This window comes from Tenebrio molitor, chromosome 5, assembly GCF_963966145.1.
Source record: "Tenebrio molitor chromosome 5, icTenMoli1.1, whole genome shotgun sequence".
Lineage (NCBI taxonomy): Eukaryota > Metazoa > Arthropoda > Insecta > Coleoptera > Tenebrionidae > Tenebrio > Tenebrio molitor.
In genome coordinates, this window is record NC_091050.1 from 15,942,291 (window position 1) to 15,964,060 (window position 21,770).

The 21,770-nt window shown below is 44.1% G+C and overlaps 2 protein-coding genes across 5 annotated transcripts in view; both read right to left on the bottom strand.

Annotated features, from left to right (window-relative positions):
• The window catches only part of LOC138130632 (dipeptidase 1-like), a 155,330-nt gene that overhangs the window by 88,099 nt on the left and 45,461 nt on the right, over positions 1–21,770 (bottom strand). For all 4 annotated transcript variants that reach the window (XR_011159614.1, XM_069047233.1, XM_069047232.1 and 1 more), the window contains exon 3: positions 21,308–21,473. Coding sequence is in view for 3 of the 4 variants with exons in the window: in XM_069047233.1 (XP_068903334.1) it covers positions 21,308–21,473 (166 nt within the window). In the remaining variant the exon portion in view is untranslated. The remainder of the gene's footprint in view (positions 1–21,307; positions 21,474–21,770) is intronic.
• On the bottom strand, positions 18,960–21,290 carry LOC138130654 (uncharacterized). The gene is made up of 2 exons (XM_069047261.1): positions 19,959–21,290; positions 18,960–19,912 (listed from the first exon to the last, which is right to left on the bottom strand). The coding sequence occupies exons 1-2, from the start codon at positions 20,100–20,102 to the stop codon at positions 19,532–19,534; spliced, it is 525 nt and encodes a 174-aa protein (XP_068903362.1). The 5' UTR covers positions 20,103–21,290; the 3' UTR covers positions 18,960–19,531.

Consider the following 21,770-nt stretch of genomic DNA (forward strand, 5'->3'; position numbering starts at 1 on the left):
TGCTACGCAGATTATAATTTCGTTTAGTTTGCATTTTGACTGTGAGGTAAACAGGGGTATGAACCCCTAAATACTTAATTTTGGAGTTTGCGGTTAATTACTCCGACGCGAACGTATTTGTAGATTTCCAAAAAAAGTTGCCGCTTTGCGGTAAGTAAATTAAGTTGTACGCTCTAAATTTCCAGTTACTTAACAACGTAACGTAAACTCCCAAAATTAAACGAGTCACTTTGCTCGTACGCATTTTTGTGAAGCTCCCCCAGGTCTTGATGAGCGTGTTTAATACGTTGGAACTTAACCTCACTTGTGCAAAGACGTTGTGCGCTTCGGCCAATTCGATTATTAATTAAATGTCGACCGGCGTTGGTGTAATTCGCGTCCGGAGCACGATTTTGCGCGGCTAATTCGATACCGCGATTTGATTTTAATGCGGTGATTTGCTTAATCAGAAGCAGATACTGGTGCGACTTGATGAACGCCGTGGTCGGCCGAGAGGGCGCGCCGGCCGCATCCGGGCCCGCCAACCCCCGGAAAAACGCCCGAAAATTCCCCGAATTCGTTACGGAATAATTCATGGCGTGATTGTCGCGTTCGTACATTTCGCGAATTCGGAAGTAAATGGAATGCAGAACAGAAACGGCATTTCACAGAGACCAAAGCAACAGCCATTCACGATTCGCCGTGCTATCAAAGGCACCGCCATTAAATTGTACCACTCTGGAATTGTACGTTTGTCTTCCTTATCCGCCGCCCCCAAAGATATGATATATTATCTTTCACGCACCGACGTTCCGCTTTGAATGACTTTACTTTCTTAGAACAGATTAAAATGTTTTACGGGCGGGGACTTACTCCGGGGGTCTTTGTCGCAATGCTAATGTGTTTTTTACAACCGGAGCTTCCGAATTATTTATTTAGTGGGATCAACGAGAAAGGGTGCATTTTTCCACGATCCGGCGAGCCGAGCAAAGTTTACACCGGCTGCAGCGTTCTGATGGAATTTTTCCAAAAACCGCTGCGATAAAAACAAAGAGCTTGCGGCTCTGTCCGTTGTTTTGCGAACCTCGAACTAGTGCACCACAAATAATCCTCCAATTAAACTGGACCGTGTAGCGGACCACCCGTTCCACCACCGCAACATTTCTACCCCCCAAGTCGCTTATTTTATCTTCTGTTCCGGTTGTAAACCGGTGCGAACGGAGTAATCTTGCGTCGCGCGTCTAAACATCGGGCGTTTCGTACGGGCGGCATCCTTCATCAGTCGTAAATCCGTTAAGCGGCGGTTTCCGGGAGACCATCCGCAAATCCGGATGATTTAGTGGGCGCGTTAAATATTGTGCAAGTTGGCGGTCTCCCGTGGCAAATAGAGAGAGTTTTATTAATTCTTATAATTTATATTAATGCGGCAAGTTGACCCGACCTGCGGCCGCTCGTCCTCCCGTTCGGGGGCGGCCGAGAACGCCGCCAACTTTACTGCACGTAGTTAATTATGGTATTTAGTGGGGATGATGCACGAGCCGGCCATTATGGACGCCGATCCGGGCCACGTGGAGATTTGCACTCCGGGGCCCCACCCCGCGCGGAATTTTTTCAATCGGGGGCGGCGTGATTGATGACCATATCTGCAAATGGACACGGCGTTTTTTCCGTTATTAGTTCGGACTCGTCTATTTTGGAAAAACTCGCACGTGTCCAATTTCCGCCCGATTGATTTATACCCCGAGTTATGTCGTCGGGAGACGCAGAGTCGCCACCGTAAACATCATTGTTTCGGTCCATAAATAATTCAGTTTTATTTTTTTCGCCACCGGACATAAATCCTTTATGGATTAATCCGGTATAAGGAATCGGAGTGTATCGGTATTTCGGGTTTGTCAGGGCCGATATCCCGGGGAAGTCGGAGAACAACAGTTAAAAATCCATAAATCAGCCGGGCCGAAGGAGGCTCCGGCTGGGGCACACATACAACTATCAGCCCGCTCATAAAGGATGAGTTACGAGCAATTGCAGCAAGTGGCACACTTTCGGCGAACCGGAGGTGGATCATCGATCCGCCGCCTCTTTTGAATTTTGATGCACCGGCGAGGACGCCGACCCCCAAGTTCGGACACCTGAAAACCGGCACGGAAAGAAACGCGATCCCAGACGCTCCGCCGCCGCCCTCGAGCGTCGAAACGAAACTCGATTTGCTCTCTTTAATTAAACTCTATCTCGCTAGAGCTGTAATTTTCAGTGAAATTTTCGATAAATATTCAAATACTTTGCCCCACGGAAGCGGCTTACGGAGTCTATTAAATAGTGCACGCAAAAGCCAACAAATTTTGCGCTGCGCCCATTAGTATTGTTCATTTTGAATCGATGGCAACATCATTAACGAAACATACATTTAAAAACTGTTCGCTTAAGTTTATGTTGGGGTTAAGCAATAGCTATTTGTGCAATAAGTTTTTTTCCGAATTAGGCATGGGATTTTTTATCGAGGCGATAGCCGAGATCAACATGCTGTATACGGAAAAAATGTATTGCACACATGATTTTTTCTACTGGAGTTCTCATATGAGTAGCGCTGTCAGATTACTTTTCAGTTACTTTTGTTCGCATTCACAAAAAACAACACAAAAAAACCCTTGAGGGACTAAAAAATTTGTGGCGCCTCATTTTGATCTTTCCCCTCCAAAAACCTCCCCGACTCGTGTTGCACACGATTCAATCGTGCACATGTTGTTCAGATTTTGACGCACATTTTTGTATTTTTAATCAAGCCCCGTTTTGTTATTTCCCGTGGAAAATTCATCCATCAATAATGCATCGACTAGCTATTTATTTTCGTTTTGAATTGCAATCAGTACCGCATCGGACATTTTTGACGTTCGCCTTTATTAATAAATCGCATCGATCAACAACGGCCGGAGTTAACTACATTTCTACGTTTTATTTAATCGATTCAGCTGTTTTTTGTTGCCAAAACCGACAACTAGCTGTGTAATCGTTGCTCCAATTACCAACAAAATGACTGTAAAATAAACCGAATTAATTAAAGTTTGATCAGAAATTCAACTGGCACACGTTTCGACCCCGTTCGGGGGTGGTTAATGAAGCGATCAGCCAAATCCCGAAAAACAACCCGATCAGGTTCGAGTTACGAGTACGTCCGCGTAATAAACGGAGACCTTGTTTCACGGGGAGCGGCATAACAAAGTGGTTTTTAATCTTTTTTATGGCCCCGCGAAAGTAGGATATGAATAACATTATTTATGCGGAGCGGACTCTCCCCATTGTTTGCATCCCTGGAAGGATCGGCCAAGATTCGGGTCGCCTATTGATCTTGCATTGTTGCATCTGCCGTGTCAAGGAGAAAAATTTGACAGCTAACAAGCCCCGACTCTTGGATCCTTTCCGGTTTCGATCATCGAATAAGAAAATTGAAACGGAGTAACGGCGACGGTGTGAATATTGAAATTTGGCCGGAGTTAAACGAGCCCCGCGTGTCCCCTTCAACTGGAGGCTTATTACAAATGTTTCCAACATCGCAGCCTGCTGTGAAAATTTGACACCTATAATTGCGGTGACACTACTGTAAAAGAATTTGACGTGATTATTTGGTTGCCTAAAAGCAAGGAGCTATTAAATAATGCAACACGACAAACAACACATTTCTTTCGTACTGAAAAATGACAAATGCATACGTGTAGCACAAAAACAAATTAATTTGTTCCCAAAGAAAAGACTGGAAATCTTCGTTGTTATGCACTAGACACTTAATTATTTGTTTTCACTCAGCTTTAAAAATGTTCTGCAACATCCTTTTATAAATTGTACAACAACTTGTAATTATTTCTGTAGCTCGCCTGAGTCGTTTAAATACTCGTCTTTTAAATGTTCACATATTACAACATCTAGTGGTGTCAGATCAGGAAAACGTTGTGGATGCACTCCTAAACTTACATCTGGTTGTTGAGATGTTATTTTCATAACAACTTCTTCAAAAAGGCCTCCCATTTGTTTTTATTTCTTTCCATTAAAGATATTTCGCAGGGTATTCGTTTTCGAAGGTGGTCATCGAATAACTCCACTCATCATTGCTGTATGTTCCATTTGGACAACAAAAGACCACAATAAATTGCTACAAGCCCGGGGAAGAAACTATTTTTATTGCTGATGAAGCAAGAGACTGTTTACCTTGAGGAGTAAACAAAATGTTTACTTCTTATAACTATTATTCTGCACGGTAGTCTTGCAAAGGACTCTTTTGTTGCCTTAACAAACAACAAAAACAACCCGTTACTTGCGCTACGACAAATGATAAACAATAAAAACTACAAAGTGAGACGTACTAAATGTCAAATGTCGAATTTACATTGTAGCACAAATCCAGAAATTATGAAGCGGCAAATTCATACGTAGACGTTTATGAAACACGCCGTTAATATGAAATAGGAGCATATTTGAGAGAGCAGGCAAGGGTTGTTTTTAGAAATTCCATTCGACACTCTTTCCCTTCTTGTATATTCAGTGCCCTTGAGGGCAAGACCCTTGGACGTCCAATACACACAAAAAAGTTTTCACGCTTTGACTGTATAATATTTTCCGAAGTTACTCTATTTTATCCTTTTGTTTTAGTAACAATATCTTAAGGGTGAAACCCAGTGTCAAAACGTCTCAGTTAATGATTTTTACGTAGATTTTCTTAATATTTAGAGCGACCTCTTTCCTGTTATGAAATAACGTTGTGTTCCAAAAAGACGCCAAAGTCTGATTCGTCTCCTTCGTCAGAAGTCGATAAAATTCCATTTTCACCGAAATCTTCTTGATAATATTCTATCTGCATTACACCCTCATGGTCTTGACGTCGATGCAGAGTGTGTATTATTTTGGCGTACAGTGATGATAACAGGCAAGGATGCCGTAAACTGTATCATGTTCAATATTCAAAAGCAAAAATGTTATTCATTTTAAAAATAGTATTTTTATTTTTCTATATCTAAATTTCTCTTCGCGTTGCATTACAAATAAATTACGTTTGTAAAGATTGGTTTTTCATATTTTCATTTGTATTCATCATCTCTACAAACGCAAATCACAGCCAAGTACGAAATTACAATCTGCAGTTTGGTCGGTCTATAATCACCCAGAATACCACTCGAGCCGGCCGTTGTTGCTGCAGCGAACCGTAATTCGACGTACGTCCGCAGTTAGGCGGATCGCTCGTCTGGAAATTCGCGCGTAAAAAGCCCCTTTTTATCCTTGTTTGAAATTAGTTCTCCTATAAAATTACAAGGGATGAGTGGCGGGGTTCTTTCACCCCGCAAGTGCTTTTCTGCGGTTGTTTAGGTAAAACGTACGCGACATTAACGTTTGCCAGACAACTAATTTCAGGAGAGAAGCCAAATTGGATTATAGTTCCTCCGCGTGCATGCACCAGCAAGCCCAACGACAAACTTGTTAATATTTATAGTACTTCGACAAGCACACATAATTTGCATTAAATCGCGCGGATTAATCGCCGACAATTCCTTTAGCCGCGACGCTCCTGCGATTGCGAGAATCGCTCGGAGGACCGCACATATTTCGGGAGGTGTCCTGGTGGGTGGCGGCGAAACATGTGTCCGCGCAGCGCGTCCTGTTTCTCCAGGAATCCGGCAAATTTGATTTGAATTCGCGGAGACGGTGACAAATGATTGTCCTTTTTGGCGCAGACCTCCCGGATGAAGTATGACTGCATTTGCCTCATCGCGGCGGCACTTAGCGTGAATGGGGTGCCGCCCTAACTTTGTTCCAGACGGTGCGGCGAAAAAGTAAATAAATCAATCATCGGTTTATTCATGTTTGGAAATTTTTTCTCCTTTTGTCGGATCGGCGTTTGCTTTGTACGTGATAACGCCGGGGCTGCGAAAGCTCTGCTAAACCTTATATTACGTGTCTTCTTCGATCCCCTAAAAAAGAAATAGCTTTACGGACTGCGGTCCCAGAAGACCACTAGATATTTCTTACATGGCCAATTCACAATGGAAATAAAACTATCATGGCGGGTTTTTCCTCGATTTTTTCCCCGCTCTCCGCCGACGAATTTATTTAGGAATTTAATAAAGCGCCCCCGTAAAAGTGAAAAATCGTCGTTTTGTTTGCGGTAATTGCAACAGCGGTTGCTCATCTCCGACAATAAATCACGGCAGGGTTGTGCACCCTACCCCATCCAACCGATATCGATTCGAATTTGATCTGCCGATGCGTTTTAATTTAACGTCCCCCTCGTTAATCTACGGCCAAACGTGGAAATTATTGTTTGAATGTCGATTGACAAAAGCGAGCGATACGTGCGTCGGAAAAATGTTTGTGTCTGCTCGATTATTTACCTGCCAACTGTCATTAATTGATAAGGGAAAACAGAAAAACCCATTCGATCTGACCAGAGCCGGATTAATATTTTAATGCCCTGTCAGTCGGAAAAACCCGAGAATTTATATTAATGAAGTAAACAAGCAGGGCCGACAGAGAGAGAACGCTCGACAAAGTAATTCGCGACTCGTGTCACAAACGGGTGCAACAATTTTTTTTATAATGCAACGCTCCATCAAGACATTCTGAAATAATTATTTATCTCTGTTTCGAATTATTCAGCGCGACTTGATGCTCACGGTTTGGTGGAAAACATTTAAATATTTAGCGAACTCGAAAAAGCTCTTTGATGGGGACAAATTTCAGATACGAGCGAAAGATTTGGGCGTTTCCGAAGGTGGAATAAGCGGGGGAGGTTTTTAAAGCGATGAAGTAATAAATCAAGTCACATTACCAGAAATCGTTCACTTTTACATATTTTTCAGGGGTCTTTTTTAAGGTATCGAAAAAAAAGTATAAAAAATGTAAAACCTATGTTCAAATGAGGAATAAAAACTACCGAATTTGCAAAATGTGCCAAAGAAATTTTTCAATGGTTCCATAAGTTTGTTATTTGAAAACCCAGCTACAATGTACTCGTACTACAATCAAAGCGCATTTTGTAGATTTTGTCACAACCAATTCAATGAAAGAGATTGCATTTTTGTATCTATACATACTGCCAAATTATGATATCCAATAATGGTGGATGCGCCAGGCAAATTTATCAATAATTGTGCAAATAAAATGGATTCACGTTGTTTTGGCATAATGGGAGGCCATGGAAATTTTACATTTAATTTGATAGTAGAGCTGTCTGTGGAATTAGGTTATGTTTTTCTACGTTTGAGGTTATAAATAGCGTCAATGTTTAGTGCATTACTGTTTTACTAGTTTGCAATAGAAGAATACTCAGACATTGCGGGAAATTCAGTAACATGTTATGTTCATTTTGACAGGTTCACATGTCAGGCACTTTAGTGACGGAAATCAAACAGTGTGTCCAACGTTAAAAAAATAAATCATGGTCTCAAGAATAATCAGCTATCCGTTTGCTGCATTTGATAGACTCCACGATACCAAATGCATTGGAAAAAACTGCACTACTCTACTTTTTTACCAATAACAAAGAACCTAACAAATTATAATCAGCAAAACTGGTGGATGCGCCAAAGAAATTTTTTAACAATCTGATCGTATTTTGTGGATTTTAGCATGTCAAGTGTAATAAAAAAAATTGCACCTCACTATTTACACAACATTTACAACAAAAGTGGTGGATGCACAAATTTTTCCACAAATGGCACATACAATTATTTATTTATCTGCAATAGAAAAATTGCATCTTTTATTCTTGTATCAATAATAAAAATTGCCGAATTGTCATTTGCAATAACGGTGGACGCGCCAAGCAAATTTTGCAAAAATTGTTTCAGTTGAAGAATTACCTATCGGATTACTGTATTTGGTAAACTTCACAATGACAAATGCAACAGAAAAAACAGTACTTCTCTATTTTTTTAACAATACAAAAAAAAATATAGAATCATATGTATGAAATATGGTGGATGCGCCAGACAAATTTTCCACAAATGGTGCAAATTTTCTTTTAATCTAAATGATCGCTCACGATGCGATAACCATATTTTGTGTATTTTATTATGCGATAAAAAATCGTAATTTTTACTATTGCATCATTAATAGTATACATATTATGATACGAGTCTTATAAGAAGCATTTTATCGCACGCGCGGTTTTAGAGCACGACGAGCGTAGCGAGAGTGTGATAAAATGCCTTATAAACGAGATGTCATACAGTATTTTTTCTACTTTGCCACTTTTTCAATGAAAAAAAATAATTTAAAATTTAAAACCGTTAAAGTTGAATGATTCCACCCAAGGTCACGTCTGCGGTCTGCCGCGACACCACAGTATCCGTCAAAATTAAAAAATTAAATTTCACTATTTTTAGTATTATTATTATATCACGTCTTTTCCTATTACGATACGCAAAACAGTATCGTAATAGCATCAGTACGAACGCAAAGTAGAAAATAGTTATTTATCCAACGAGTTTCTGCTAAAATTGGGTTTTTCTAATTGCCCGAGGGACAAGATTAAAACACGAGCGTAGCGAGAAAAGCCCAATTTACCCAGAAAAAATTTTTATTCGACATTGTCAGAATTTGAGAATTTTCTCCTGTGTGAACGGATTTTGATAAATGTCACAACTTGTCAAAACGAAACGTCAAGCTAATTTAAAAGATTTTAAGCGATTTGGAGCCTTTAAGGGGTTCGTCGAACAAAAAAACGCTGTATTTAACTCGTTCGTGGGTAAATTTGGCGTTTTTTGGCACGAGTGGGCTATTTTAAAACGCGAGTGAAACGAGCGTTTTAAAGGCCCAATTTACGCACGAACTCATTAAATAAACTACTATTATTGTTTGAAACGACGTCCCTGAAGCTTCCAAATCTTTTAAAAATGGTTTCGCATTTGCTTTTGACAGTATGTATTGACAAATTTTTCAAGACCTGTCAGAAATGTAACGTTGAATGTGTTGTCTAAGGCAACGGTTCGTTATCTCATATTGCTTTAGGGCAGTTAAAAGGCAGTTTACAAAGGACAAAAATGAGAATTTATAACAGTTGAAAACAATAAATAAATTTACTAATTATGTGTCATTTGCAATACTAGTGTATGCGCCAGGCACGTCTTTAAAAAAATATAAATCAAAAAATTTAGCCAATGCAGCAGTTTTATTATCTGACGGAAATCTGACAGCTGAATTTTGTAAATTCGCAAATGATAAATTCAATATAAATTGCATTTTGGACCTGTCCTGAAAAATGCGACTAAAACGCATTTTTTGTTGTCGACCACAAACACAGAAAAAAACGTCATTACATATTTTGATTGCCGATGAATTATTACTAAATGGATGGTCTGAATTTTTTTAAAGCAACAATAAAGCGTCTCTCGGTAAACGAAAATTATCTGTTGCGTCATTTATCGAGTAGATTTTAAATTTAATTTTTTGCTCCCCGAACGACCACACCTGGCGCATTACGGAGCCGCGATTTTTGTCATAAAACCGACACTTCGCTTAATTGAAATAGTTAAAAACCACCGTGGAAATTCCGCCGTAAAATTCCGGCGCGTTTAAAAAATCACGATTCGGTCCCATATTTGGCATTTCGAGGGCGCCATCGAAAACACGTCGAAACATCCCCGACACCGCGCCGAACTACATCACCGAACCGACCGCCTGCCATATATCTATTAAGGGTGTCGACGGCGGGCTCCGTCGCAAAAAAAAAAACGGTGGGAAAATTAGCCATAATTAATTTATAGCGGTAAATATTAATTCACCCTTCAGGCGCACAGGTCTCGCGTTTGACAGACAGTTATTTCGATATTAAACCGAATTGATGATGAGACCCTTCATCCTGATTGACGTACGAATTCGGGTCGTTCCTTTTTGCGCCCCTCTCTTGTCACGTCAATTCGATACACAATAACCCCCTGACCTATGCGCTGACGGAATGAAAATATATCGTGTCGTCGGGGTGGAACACATGCCGCCCCACTTACATAATATTCAAACAGATGCCTGGCGGAGTTGCAATAAAATTCGGGCGAGCCGCAGACACTGATATTGTTTGTGTTAGGGGGGCGGTGCACCGCCGAACGGATAAATTCGGAGCGAGCAAGGGGAATTATTGAATTACGGGGCCGATCCGGTGGCGGCAAAAAGCCAACGAGGATTAAGTTTTAACGAGTTGACAAACACGTGCCCTAATAACGCGGCCCAAGAAGCGACGCCAGATGCTCGAATTTTCAATATACCGGAATTTAGTCCGCGGATCCCGCCCTGCATGATAACAGGGCTCCCGACGCAATTACACCCCCAAAATAAACCGCACTCCCGACGAGGGCGGCGTCACGTTCCTGCAACTTTAAAAAATGATCGAGTTGCCAGAAATAAGCTCTCAGGATCTTCCGCATCTCATTTCGGGCCGTACGAACCGACGTCACAATTCCACCCTATTGTTTCAGAAGCGAATACACTCCAGCATTTCGTAATAGGACGCAAGTCTGCAGATCCCGCCGGCCCCCTCAGCAGACTCGTCTTCTCCAACTTCGCTAGTTTGGATAATTTAATATTGCCAACAGGTTCTAGTGGATACAAGTTCGATGACCTAATGGAGAGCGTCTCATGTCATTCGGAATGTGCGACTGTGCGTCATCCTGTTGTAGCCAGCGATGCAGTTCCCGATTGCTCTTTTTCCGAGGAAAAAACTTACAGAAAAGACCATCGTGATTGCTTGCAGATCAGATTCATCCGCGTCTTAATCCCCTCTAGCGCGAATCAGGAACGTTTTCAAATTGCGTGTGAAACATCCATTGTAGTCGTTCCCCCCTCAGCGCAAAATGTTCGTCTACGCCCCTAATTAAAGTCGAATTAAGTCGGCACGTCAGTCGTCGCTGTTCGCCATGCATAAAACAATAAAAACAAGCGAAACCGATCTGGAGGCGGGGCGCTTAAGACAACTAAACCAGAACTCAAAGGAAGTGGTGATCTTTCCGTCGCAGTTCGAAACTATCTGCCAACTTGCAACACAAATTTGTTTGTACAAATTTAGCAACTCGACTGTGTTGTTTAGATGCTCCTGTCATTTACTAATTGAATTGCCTTATCGTGGCGTATTTGCATCCGACGGGCTTTCTAGATTGATGGCTAATTAAAAATCTGAATATTCATCCGCACGAAATGGCAATGATCGAAACCGGTGTTCGTTTCGCTGCGGCCCCGATTTGGGCGCCAATCATAAATAATGCTCGTGACGAGGATTCCGTCGCGTCAAAGACGAAACCCGTTTCGTTCGGTGGAGAAAAGTGTCACCGAACGAACGAACGCGAGAGACGAGTTAAGGACATCAAACAGACAAGTTTCTCCTTTTAAATTCGGAAACCTGACGAGTCGCAGCCGTAACAAGTGTGTGTCCCGATTCGTTTTATTGTTTTCGATGCCTAGTCCCAGATGGATTCTGCGTGTGCATGCAGATCCGACGTTGTTTGGGTCAGAGGCGGCGAAAAGTCACAATTTTCGACCGTCTGAAACTTCACGTTCACGATTTGTTAGACACTCCCCCTGATAATGGCAATAAAAGCGTGTCTAACGAAATTTTAACAAGGAAAAACTGGGAGAGCTTTCCTTTAATTAATATATTTTTCAGACGGAGCGTTGAACGCACCCTTCCAAGAGAGGCCTGTCATTGAGTAGGTACCCGTGCAAGATGGAAATAAGGAACAATCGAATTAGCAACGTCATCGACGAGCTTCCTCTCTGATCTTCCAGATGCGGAGCATCTGTTGAAAATCTTGCAAACGGCTCGAACTCGTCGGAGCGTTTATCAGAAACAAGAATCGTTGCGTTTAACGAGGCGAACTGTATTACCGGCCGTATTGGTGGTTGTCTGCGCACCAAATTTTTCTCCAGATGAACTGATAATTGAGCGAAAGTCTACAGATTGCGTCGTAAATATCGACTTTCAACTCGGCAACGTCGCCGTGGTCGGCTTCTCTTTATAAAAAAGAAGTTATTGAGTCCGTTTGATTGATCCGATCGCTTTTTCAGTTTCCTCGTTGAAAGGGCATTCAAGATTCGACACGACTTGACCCTTAGAGTCGTCGCTGTGCGCGCAACGTAAACATATTAAAGTCTCCGTTGTGATAAGTTTAGTTCAGTTTTAGTTCAGCCATCGACTATTTTCCATGCAAATATTGACTTGGTTTAACTTTAATGAGTTGCCTCGTAGAGCTCGGAGGCGGGGGGAGATAAGACTGTTTTTCTTTGGGTTCGTCGAACATAACACGTAAACTAAAACTCCCATAACCGGAAGAGGAACGGCCGTTTTTGAAGTTGCTGATGGTGGTGTAACGTAAGGTCTTATGTTTCGGCGAGGGCAATTTGTTGAATTAGAAGATCCGAACGGGGAAAGGTTTTACTGTTTTTCAGGGGTGATTTTATTAGAGAGGCAATTTGATACATGCGAAAGACGGCCGAATTTAATTCGATCCTTTTCTCGGCACGGCCCCGGTCGGAGATGCATAAAAAGGGGTCGCCACATAATTCAGCATTATTGGGGTGTCGGATCCGACATTTTTGATTTCGTGACCGTCCGGTGACGATAAGTCGACTATCTCTCGTTACAAAAAAAAAACCGGAAAGTTGCGACTGTTCCGCGTCCGGTTTGAAAATTAAAACCCGAATTAAAATTTTACGAACGCGCTCGTAAATCGCCCCGCTTGTCTAGTAAAATGTTATTCCAGTAAATGTGCGACGCAATGATTTATTCAAAACGTGGCCGAAACGTGGGCGGGGAAAATGCCCAACTAATAAATGGCGTTTGACATGGACTTGTGTTCCGTTCTTGTACAAATTTGCTCCCCCAAATTGATTTTTGAATACGCTTTTACCCCATAAAATATTTCCGCCACACTCTCGACCCGATAAAACGGCGAACGCGTCGCTAGGTCCGACGATTCGAGTGTTTTTGAGTTTGAGCGACGTTTCGAATTGAAAAACCCCATCATGCGACTCGGGACAATTCTCTGCGGTCCGGATTTGATCAACTTCCACTTGATTATTATTAGTTCTCGGATTAGAAACTATTTGACCCGAATCGTGCACGTCTCAAATGGTATTAATCGCGAGATATTAAGATGGATCACCATTGTCGACAAGTTGAAACTTTCTGTGATGTGTCCCAATCAATACTGGCGCTTTAAACTGCACTGCGGGCAAGAAAAGTCTCCTCGCAAAAGCCCCAACCTCACAATTAACCACCACTTTAAACCGCTTGAATTATTAAAGCATAAATAAGGCACTTGTTGTCCCGCTCACGAAAATAATAAAATACTTTGCGGTGCTTTCATTAAACTTGTTGAGAATGGCCCTCCGACTCGGCGAACTCTTCCGTGATTGTGGAAAAAGATTAAAGGGTTAAAAACTTTATCCTTACCTCATTAATGTTTCTGTCCTAAGTACAATTTAATTATGGGGAGCAACCCTTTCCAATTAAGTCGAATGAGACCGGAATGTGAATCATCTACTGTTAATACTCCGGAGTTGCCGTTTTTACGACGCAACTCCGCGGCTCGAGGAGAATTATGATTTGATTCGCATCTGTTGGCCTTTGTTTCCAGACAATTGTCGAATGACCGAATCGAATTAAGCGAGTTGCCGTTAAGTTGAAACGTTCCTTTCAAACCGTCCGTTGTCCTTTATTAAATTTCCTCTGTCGGGAGATTTGTACGAAAAACGTGTCCGTCGACGAGATTGCGGCGATTATTAAAAAATTGACGACCGAGATGAACCCCCTGCGCCGAATTAAATTTTTCATGTGGCGTCGCGACAAGTCGCAGCCACTCGAAGATGTCGCCGGTCGAGCAGACAGACACAGGCGAAGAACGACACGGTACGTGCGTTCGCGGAGGTATCTGTTGGCCCAGCAAATTGCATTCCATTCATTCAGTCGCGTCAATTCCGGAACAATTCGTCGAAATCAGCAACTGCCAAAACCAATTCGGCAATTTGAAACACGTTATTCCGTATCGACGCACCTAGAACCGAGCGCAGGAAAAACAACTCTGTATGCATTCTGCGTGGCGTGTGTCACAAACATGGCCGACCGACAACCCGCCGCCGCGGTAAAATGCTTAAAATATTAGACGGCGACATCAGCCCTTGCTTCATGTGCAGATGGAGGCGAATTTTTACGCGGGTCTCGGGGGCCGCGAAGGGAATGCGTGAAATATGGAGTGGAAGAGGTGATGAAAACAACGGCGAACTCCACAAGCCGAAGATAAAATAATCCCGTCGAGAGGGGAGAACGCTCCGTGATTCCGAAAAGACGCGGGAGCGAGAATAAATTAGTCGAGTAGGCAACCAGCAATACTGCCGGTAATGCAGATCGCTTAATTGCACCCACATTTTGCGAATGCATGCAAACTACCTTCGACGCCGTTTTCTCGTGGCATTAAAAAAATGCGGCGTATCGCGCCCGGAATCGAAACAATCCTTTAGTGCGCGCTATATTTCGTATTCCACCTTCCTCCGTGTTATTCACAGCTGAACGATTTACAGCAGAGCCATTTTGTAACTACTCGTTCCCCCAACTTAACCTCTCCCGCGGCATACGAAAAGGCTCGCCTTCTCGTCTGCATAATCTAGCAGATGTTGAGCGTGAGAATCGGCGCAATTTTTTCTCTTCCTACCGGGAAAATACTTCATCCGCAAACGATGGACAATCACGGAGAGAGACGGAAGGAGTGTATTAGGTGTTGCGAGAACACAACGTCGTGTTTAGATTTCCGTATATTTTATCCCGGAGGAAAAATCCAGCTCACCCGTATTAAATGGATCCCATAAAAGGGAATTTCAGCTGCTCGACAGAACCTGTTTTTTGTATAAAAGTTGCGTAAATCTGGTTTTATCCGTTAAAAAATATTAGTTTGATGTGAAATGATGCAAGAGTAATAGACACCGGGAGTCGGAGACTCGAGAAAACGCCCTTGAAAAATGCGAAACACACGCACCCAGAGGGTACGAGATAAATTAGAAGAACAGGCAACCAGCAATACTGCCGGTAATGCAGATCGCTTAATTGTTTGTGAAAAATGCGAGACACGCACGCATCCGCAGCGGCATATTCTCCTGCGGCATTAAAAATTCTCGAGCCGCTTGACAAATTGCTGATTTGCGCGTGTCAGGTAACAATTCGGGTCTTTCGGGCCCGACTCCGGGGCTATCTCCTCTTCCAGATTTCGTCGTTCAAATCCCTTCATCCTGCGTCGAGCTTATGCCGAGACGCTGTCTTCGTATCGCGGCCCAAGTTTATATTTAAGTGAATATTATTAAATTTGTGAGTTTTTCGGGCCGAATAAAAAGTTTTTCAATTTATCAAGACCGTCCCGTCGGCCGCCCCCCTGACCTCCTCAATTATAAACAAACGACGACTTTCAAATCTGGAACTCTGACGGTCCGTCAAAACCAGATCAATTCGAAATCGCATTTCCGTGATGTGGCGCTCAAAAGGGTCTTGCTTATTTTTCCCCGCCAACGTTTCGGCGTCTTCCGGCGCAATTAAATCGAAAACGGGGGAAAAGATGCTCGAATCTCCGTTTCATGATTAGTTCGGGCGCGCGGGACGTGGAGAATTTTAATTCGAAGCTCGCCCCCGAAGGTGTTCGCGGCGGCATTAATATTTCGCGAGACATGTGCAGGGGGGGCGGTTGTCACAGACGGCATACAAATGACACCCCTCGTATTTATTGCGGTATCGATTTTAAATTAGCGGCTGGAAAGTATACGCCGGGAGTCGTGGAGGCTGCTCCTGGACCTGAACGGAAGAGCCCCGGCCACTTCATTAGCCCGAAATTCAGGACGGTTTTATTTTGATTTGGGCTCCATGAAATATGCAGGCATCCAGACAACTGGGCTGATTTCGTGTCGGAAGTGACGAGATGAACGCTGAAATATTAAATTTCAGTCCCGGATTAGGAATGGAACTCGCGCGGCCTTTATTTCGAGGTTTCCTAATTTGCTTATCCCGGCTCCTTACGCCTAATCCCGTTACGGCTGCAGAATTTAACTCCAATTCCCCAATTGGTGAAATTGATAAATTGATTTAGGCGACGGTCGGGACGGATGGGCGACGTTCCTCATTTTTCCAAAAGCAAAACGCACCGCCGCGATGGACTCGCCCTTCGGACTCGAAAAATTCGGCTTATCCCTTGATGTGCTTTCGCGTGACAAAACAACTTAAACCTAATGAAGAAAAAGACTTTTCTTCGTACATAACAAATGCCCCCCGGTCGTTTCTCTTTGTTCTGCTCCGCGTGCAAAAGCATGTGTCGTCCTGGAGCGGCCACGCGAGATTATACTTTATTCAGCACTTGTTGAGGACTAATTTAAGGAATTTTCAGTGCGGAGACTTGCCATTTGTATGATAGCACGATCCTGAGGGAATTCGCGTGTGTGTAACGCCGCAAACAAAGTACACTGTAATATTTTACGAGTCATATACTCTCCTGTCTGGAATTTCCGCATTATGTTACGACAACGTACGCACGAATCGTTTAATAACAAAATTCCTGACAAAGACGCGTCTTTGTCTTTGCCGAAAAATTTCCGACCTCTGAAAAACCCCAACGACCAAAAATGTAAAAATTCTACTTTCACTGTTCACTGTACCATTTCCAAAAATTTTCGAAATCCTGTCGATGAAATTAATTATGTGATGACCAAAACGAGCGAGAAGAACTAGATGGGGACATCAAAGTACCCTTTCCCCCCCCCCCGATTTTCACTTAGGGGTTGCTCAGTCTCGATGACAGCTGTCGATGGAGCGCTAATTTCCCCAACCGAGCGTTAACATTAGCATATCGGGCCGCAGAGATAACGGCATAAGTGGCGCAAGGGCGAATTTATCTCGGAACAACCCTGTAAGGCCGCCCCCATATATCAATAAAGATATTACACTTGGATTTATACGACTGGGGTTATCACAATTCACATTCCGGCGAAGATAGGAGCCTAACAGTGCGTAACGTAACCGACCAGCAGCGTGTCTTCGACGAGCGACCCCGAGGGCGACGGGACCCCGCATATGAACGCGCCTTTTTAATTCATCATGAATAATCATGTCGCAAGTTTGTCGAATTCGCAACCCGTTTAAATTTCATGACGCGTCCCCAGTCGACATCGTTTCCGGTCCTTCCGGCCATTGTCGATCGGGTAAACACGAGTTTTTTTCCTCTCCCACCGCCGCCGCCACACAAAGCCGGCCCCGATCCGAACGGAGGTGGCGAAATTGAATTAAAGTCGGGATTTTACAGGTTCTTCCCTCTTTTTTTGCCCCAGGTGCGCATCCTGATTTGCCAATTATATAGTTAGCCCCCTGACGCGGCAGTAAACACTCCACCTCTCCCGGACGAGATTTACATTGACTGATGTAATAAAAGAACATCTTCTGCTTTCCGCTTCCGGCTTCTAAATCGCTCTGTTTTTAGTTTTATTCCGTCGTAAAGTTTGGTGGCGAAGCGCCCGTAAACTTAACGGCCGCTCCCCCGCCAAAAAAAATTCAATAATAATCGGACGCGAAGATGGCGGAAGACGCGGACGATTTGTCGACGCCGCAATTAAACCGCCCCAAGAACCGCAAGAAAAATCACGTGACAAACAACGGCGGACCGACACCTGAACACTCTTCATTACTACAACATCCGCAAAACAATCGAACACTTATACACGTGGAATTCTTGATTTCCGTGCGCGATGCTGATGAAATATTCATACGCGCGTCCCATCCCGAGTCCCGGATTATCGAAACGTTTCGACGTTCTAAAATCTCATTTGCATTTACATTGTATTATCGTTTCTTCCACTTGCGAAAAAAAACCCCCGCCTCGAACGAGACCTTCCCGATGGTCCATTAGCCCGAGCATGACACCACTCCATCACCTGACCTCGCGTTCACGAGCCAACGAAACGTTATCCGACCCCTGCGTCTAAAAGCCACCCCCTTGACGTCTCATCAGATGCATCGTCTTCCGGCAAAGAGGGCCAATTCGCCCTCGAGTGGACCACCATCACAATAACCTGGCGGAAGATGATCGACCGAGGGACGGGGCAGCCAGTCGTGATTAAACCAATAAATCCGTTGGCGGAATCGACGTCGGCCTTGTGAAGTTTATGGAAACGGTAAAGTATGCCCGACGTTATACATAATCGGATCAACAGGGACAATTGCTCCGAAAACAATAGCCTGATGAGGGTGTCGGACTACAATATGAGGGGGGCGGGTGCGTGATCAGGCGGGGGGTTTTTATTCAAGTGTGATGTGTATTCAGCGAGCTTGTTTGTCGCCTTCCAGCCGAAGTTCGACGAAGTGTCGTCACAACCCTGTAACTTATTTAACGCTAATACGAGCCCCACACCGATCGTATAAATTATTCTTCGGATAGGTTCGTAATTAATCCGGCATCGGAGCCGTTCAAATGCCCCAGAATCTATTCCCCCTGAATAATCGAGTTACGCTAAGCACCAGTTCAAGTAGGTCACTGCAATACCCACATTTTACGCAAATCCCGCAGATGTTAAGGGTCGTAAAGAACCGCGCCAAATTTAAAACTTCACCACCATAATTACCACCTGACGTGCGTCACCTAATAACGAGGCGGTTTATTTTTAAAACGCGTGACCCATAAAAGCGCACCCCGAACGCCCATTAAACGAACCTTATGATCGTGCCTGATAAAAGGGAGAGATAATAAACGCGGACAATTTGGTCTTTTTCTTCCGCTCCGTCGGACAAGTGTATCGATCGATTTGCGCCGATCCCGCGATCAATACCCCATTCCGACCCCACGTCCTCATAATTGCGCCCAATAAAAATTAACGTGCCGTTTGCGGTCGGAATTCCTGCGACCCTTCAGGTGGGAATGGACGTCCATTGTCCGAAGTAATCACGACCCCATCTTTCGAACTGGAGGACCCTGACGTGCAGTTATTTATTTACCCATCGGAGAGATAGCGCTGCGAAACAAAATTAAATAGTGGCGAAATTGCCGAAACTCTATCAAGTGGTTTTGCGCCGGTTTTATCGATAAATTCCGACTGTTCTTGTTTTCGCCGGATTTTTTCGTGCCCCGGAGGATTTTAGCGGGACGACGCAGGTGGTCCTTTTGTTCGCGTCTGTTGCGTTAATTTTTTTTAATCCACCTGTTGGTCCTCTTCGGCGAGACTCGCAACGTTAGAAATATTTCCGAGTCCTTGTGGTTCTGGAAAAATTTGAATATTCGAATCGGCGAGTCGAGTTTGCAAATTTGACGCACAAAAGGGAGGAAAATATCGCACAAAGCCGCACGGAAACACCCCTGAGAGGGCGAGCGAATCCCCACGGCTCTCGGACAGGTGATTGACAAACCAAATGGAAGTTTACTGTTTTTATTGCCCCCTCTGTAAAAACAAGCCATGACGACGTCATAATCCGGCGTCCGTGTGTCAGGACACGCTCCTCTCTCGCATCCATTAAACCTCCACCATGACAAAAGCTTTATTAAGTTAAAAACGAGCCGACACGGCCCTTTCAGGCCCAGTCGAGGGCGACACTTCTGACCTGGAATATCTCGCAAGCGAGGACGGCGTCGCCTTTTGACAGCTCGCCGCGGAATTTCTTACGACCCCACATCTCCCAGGGCAGATCGATGTCGAAAGGGCGCGGGCCCACCTCGAGGGACCCACCCCGATTCGGACAGATCTGTGCACACCCGACCCTGGTCCTCCCGGTTTCCAATCCTGCAACCACCTTGCGAACGAGCGTCGCGGATCGGGGGTCGCTCATCCTTACATCTTTGGCGAAGGGCTGGGCCCGGACGCTCTCGTTCACCCTTTTTGCGTGGCGACTAATTAAGAAAGTCTCGGTGACGACGCCGGGACCAGATTTAATTGAAATTAGGGCGGGATCGCTCTGGAATTAAACACTTACAAAACTCACTCGAAAGTCGCGAACTTACATCGACTGCCGCCGTCCTCTTCGAGTAATGCGAGCTTATTAAAATTGACAGGATGGCGTAAGCCAAGAGCGTGGTGAACGGAGGACACCTGCAGCACATTTTCTGGCCGAGCGTTTCGGGACAAAACTGGATTAAACAAATCATCGTTAATTCTTTTGTGCGCCGTTATCTGTGACATCTGCTGTTTCCTGTTTTTTTATTATTAAAAAAATCCCATTATGTGAATTACGTTTTTATGGCGGTTGTAAAATGAGCCGAGCCAAATGAGAGGACGCAAGCTGGAATTCGTTAGCCGGTTGAAATTCGCGTTAATAAAATAAAGCTCGGCGCGCGACAAATTTATTCCCGATCGCGCAAAACCGGCGCTCTTAATTCAATAATTAAATTTTTATCGTCCACCGCATCAACTGCACGTTACGGAAATTATTTTTGACGCTCTTTGGCGGCACAGAACGCACGACCTGTCCCCCTGTATATGGCCATAACCTGTTCCAACACTCCACATAAATAATACGAAGATCGATAAGAGGAACAATTTATATTGTTCTCGAGTTCTATTAACCTGTCACTAGACAAACTGACCGACATTTTCGACCTAAAGTTTAATCAAAATTATTTCACCCTCGTTGCGCTGAAAATTCATCCAGATTTTATTCGTGTTTTTTCGACGAGCTGAGCAAATCCGCTCGCGACTAATTGCGACAAAATAAAATATCTGCCAAAAGAGTTGTAATTACGAGCGGAAACTCGAATCTAACTTGGGTGAAGAAAATCACAGGCTCAGCGGAGATGTAAATGAATTAATGAAACATTCGAAGTTTTTAATATCAATCGAAGCGGATAACGAGCTCTTAAGAATTTTATGTCGCCACGTTGGCAATCCTCCAATTCAGAGCGGATTCATTTTAGATAAACTAAAACTAACCGATTAACTCCCCACGGGCGACTCGAAGAAACGTCTTCGTCTTCCGTCCGAACTAATTACTTTGAGCAAACAGACGGCGAGGCTGGGGATTTTTCAATTAATCTAAAATTATTTCAGACTAACCAAACACAGCGCTCATCCGTCGATGATTTCCATCGAAAGAACGTACCGTAATTCGAATTTGGCGCGTCTTTCGCATCTGGCGCCATCTGTGGACCGCGTCCCCCCGAATTGGCTTAAGTTGAGCCGCGCTTGGGTTATCTCTTGTTTGCAATTGTTTATCGCGATCGGGACGCAACAGCCGCAATCGGCAAACTTTCGGTCTGTTGCTTCCCTTGTCCCTTGTTTGATCGAGTGCGAACCTAATCGTGCGTCAAAGACAATCGTCCAGATTGTTTGATCTCGTGCGAAAAACCTGACCAACCTGCAGACATGCGGTGTAGCTGGGGCTGTAGACGACGTGATCGCAAGCGCACTGACACTCGCCCAAGTGCTCCGCCAGCTCGAACATCAGCTCCGGGTCGTCCATCTCGGCGTCCATGCCGTCGCCGGCCGCCCTCCTCTTGGGATGTCCGTGGCCGACGTTGGACCTGGAAGAGATAACGTCTGCTTTGAGAGAATCGCCACCTGCGATGAATATTTCATGACAGTAAAACGCAACTTGCATCGCACGCAGCGCGCGGATGCCTCCATTAGGGGACGACTTTTTACGATGTGTTTACGAGGACGCGTCTAAGCGGTTTTATTTTCAGTTATGGACAATGCACGGCCCATAAATTATTCATCGGACTTTACTGCCGCCCGTTTATTAACGGATGAAATCCGGGAACGGAGCCGCCGGAGGGATTACGAGCCGATGACTGAGCTCCGGGACCAAATTCGTACGA

Excerpts from the sequence above, each read along its gene's own strand:
- LOC138130654 (XM_069047261.1), bottom strand. The coding sequence starts at position 20,102 with ATGATTTGTTTAATCCAGTTTTGTCCCGAAACGCTCGGCCAGAAAATG. Across the intron at positions 19,913-19,958 it reads AGAGGACGGCGGCAGTCGAT|AGCGATCCCGCCCTAATTTC; the intron begins GTAAGTTCGCGA and ends GTTTAATTCCAG.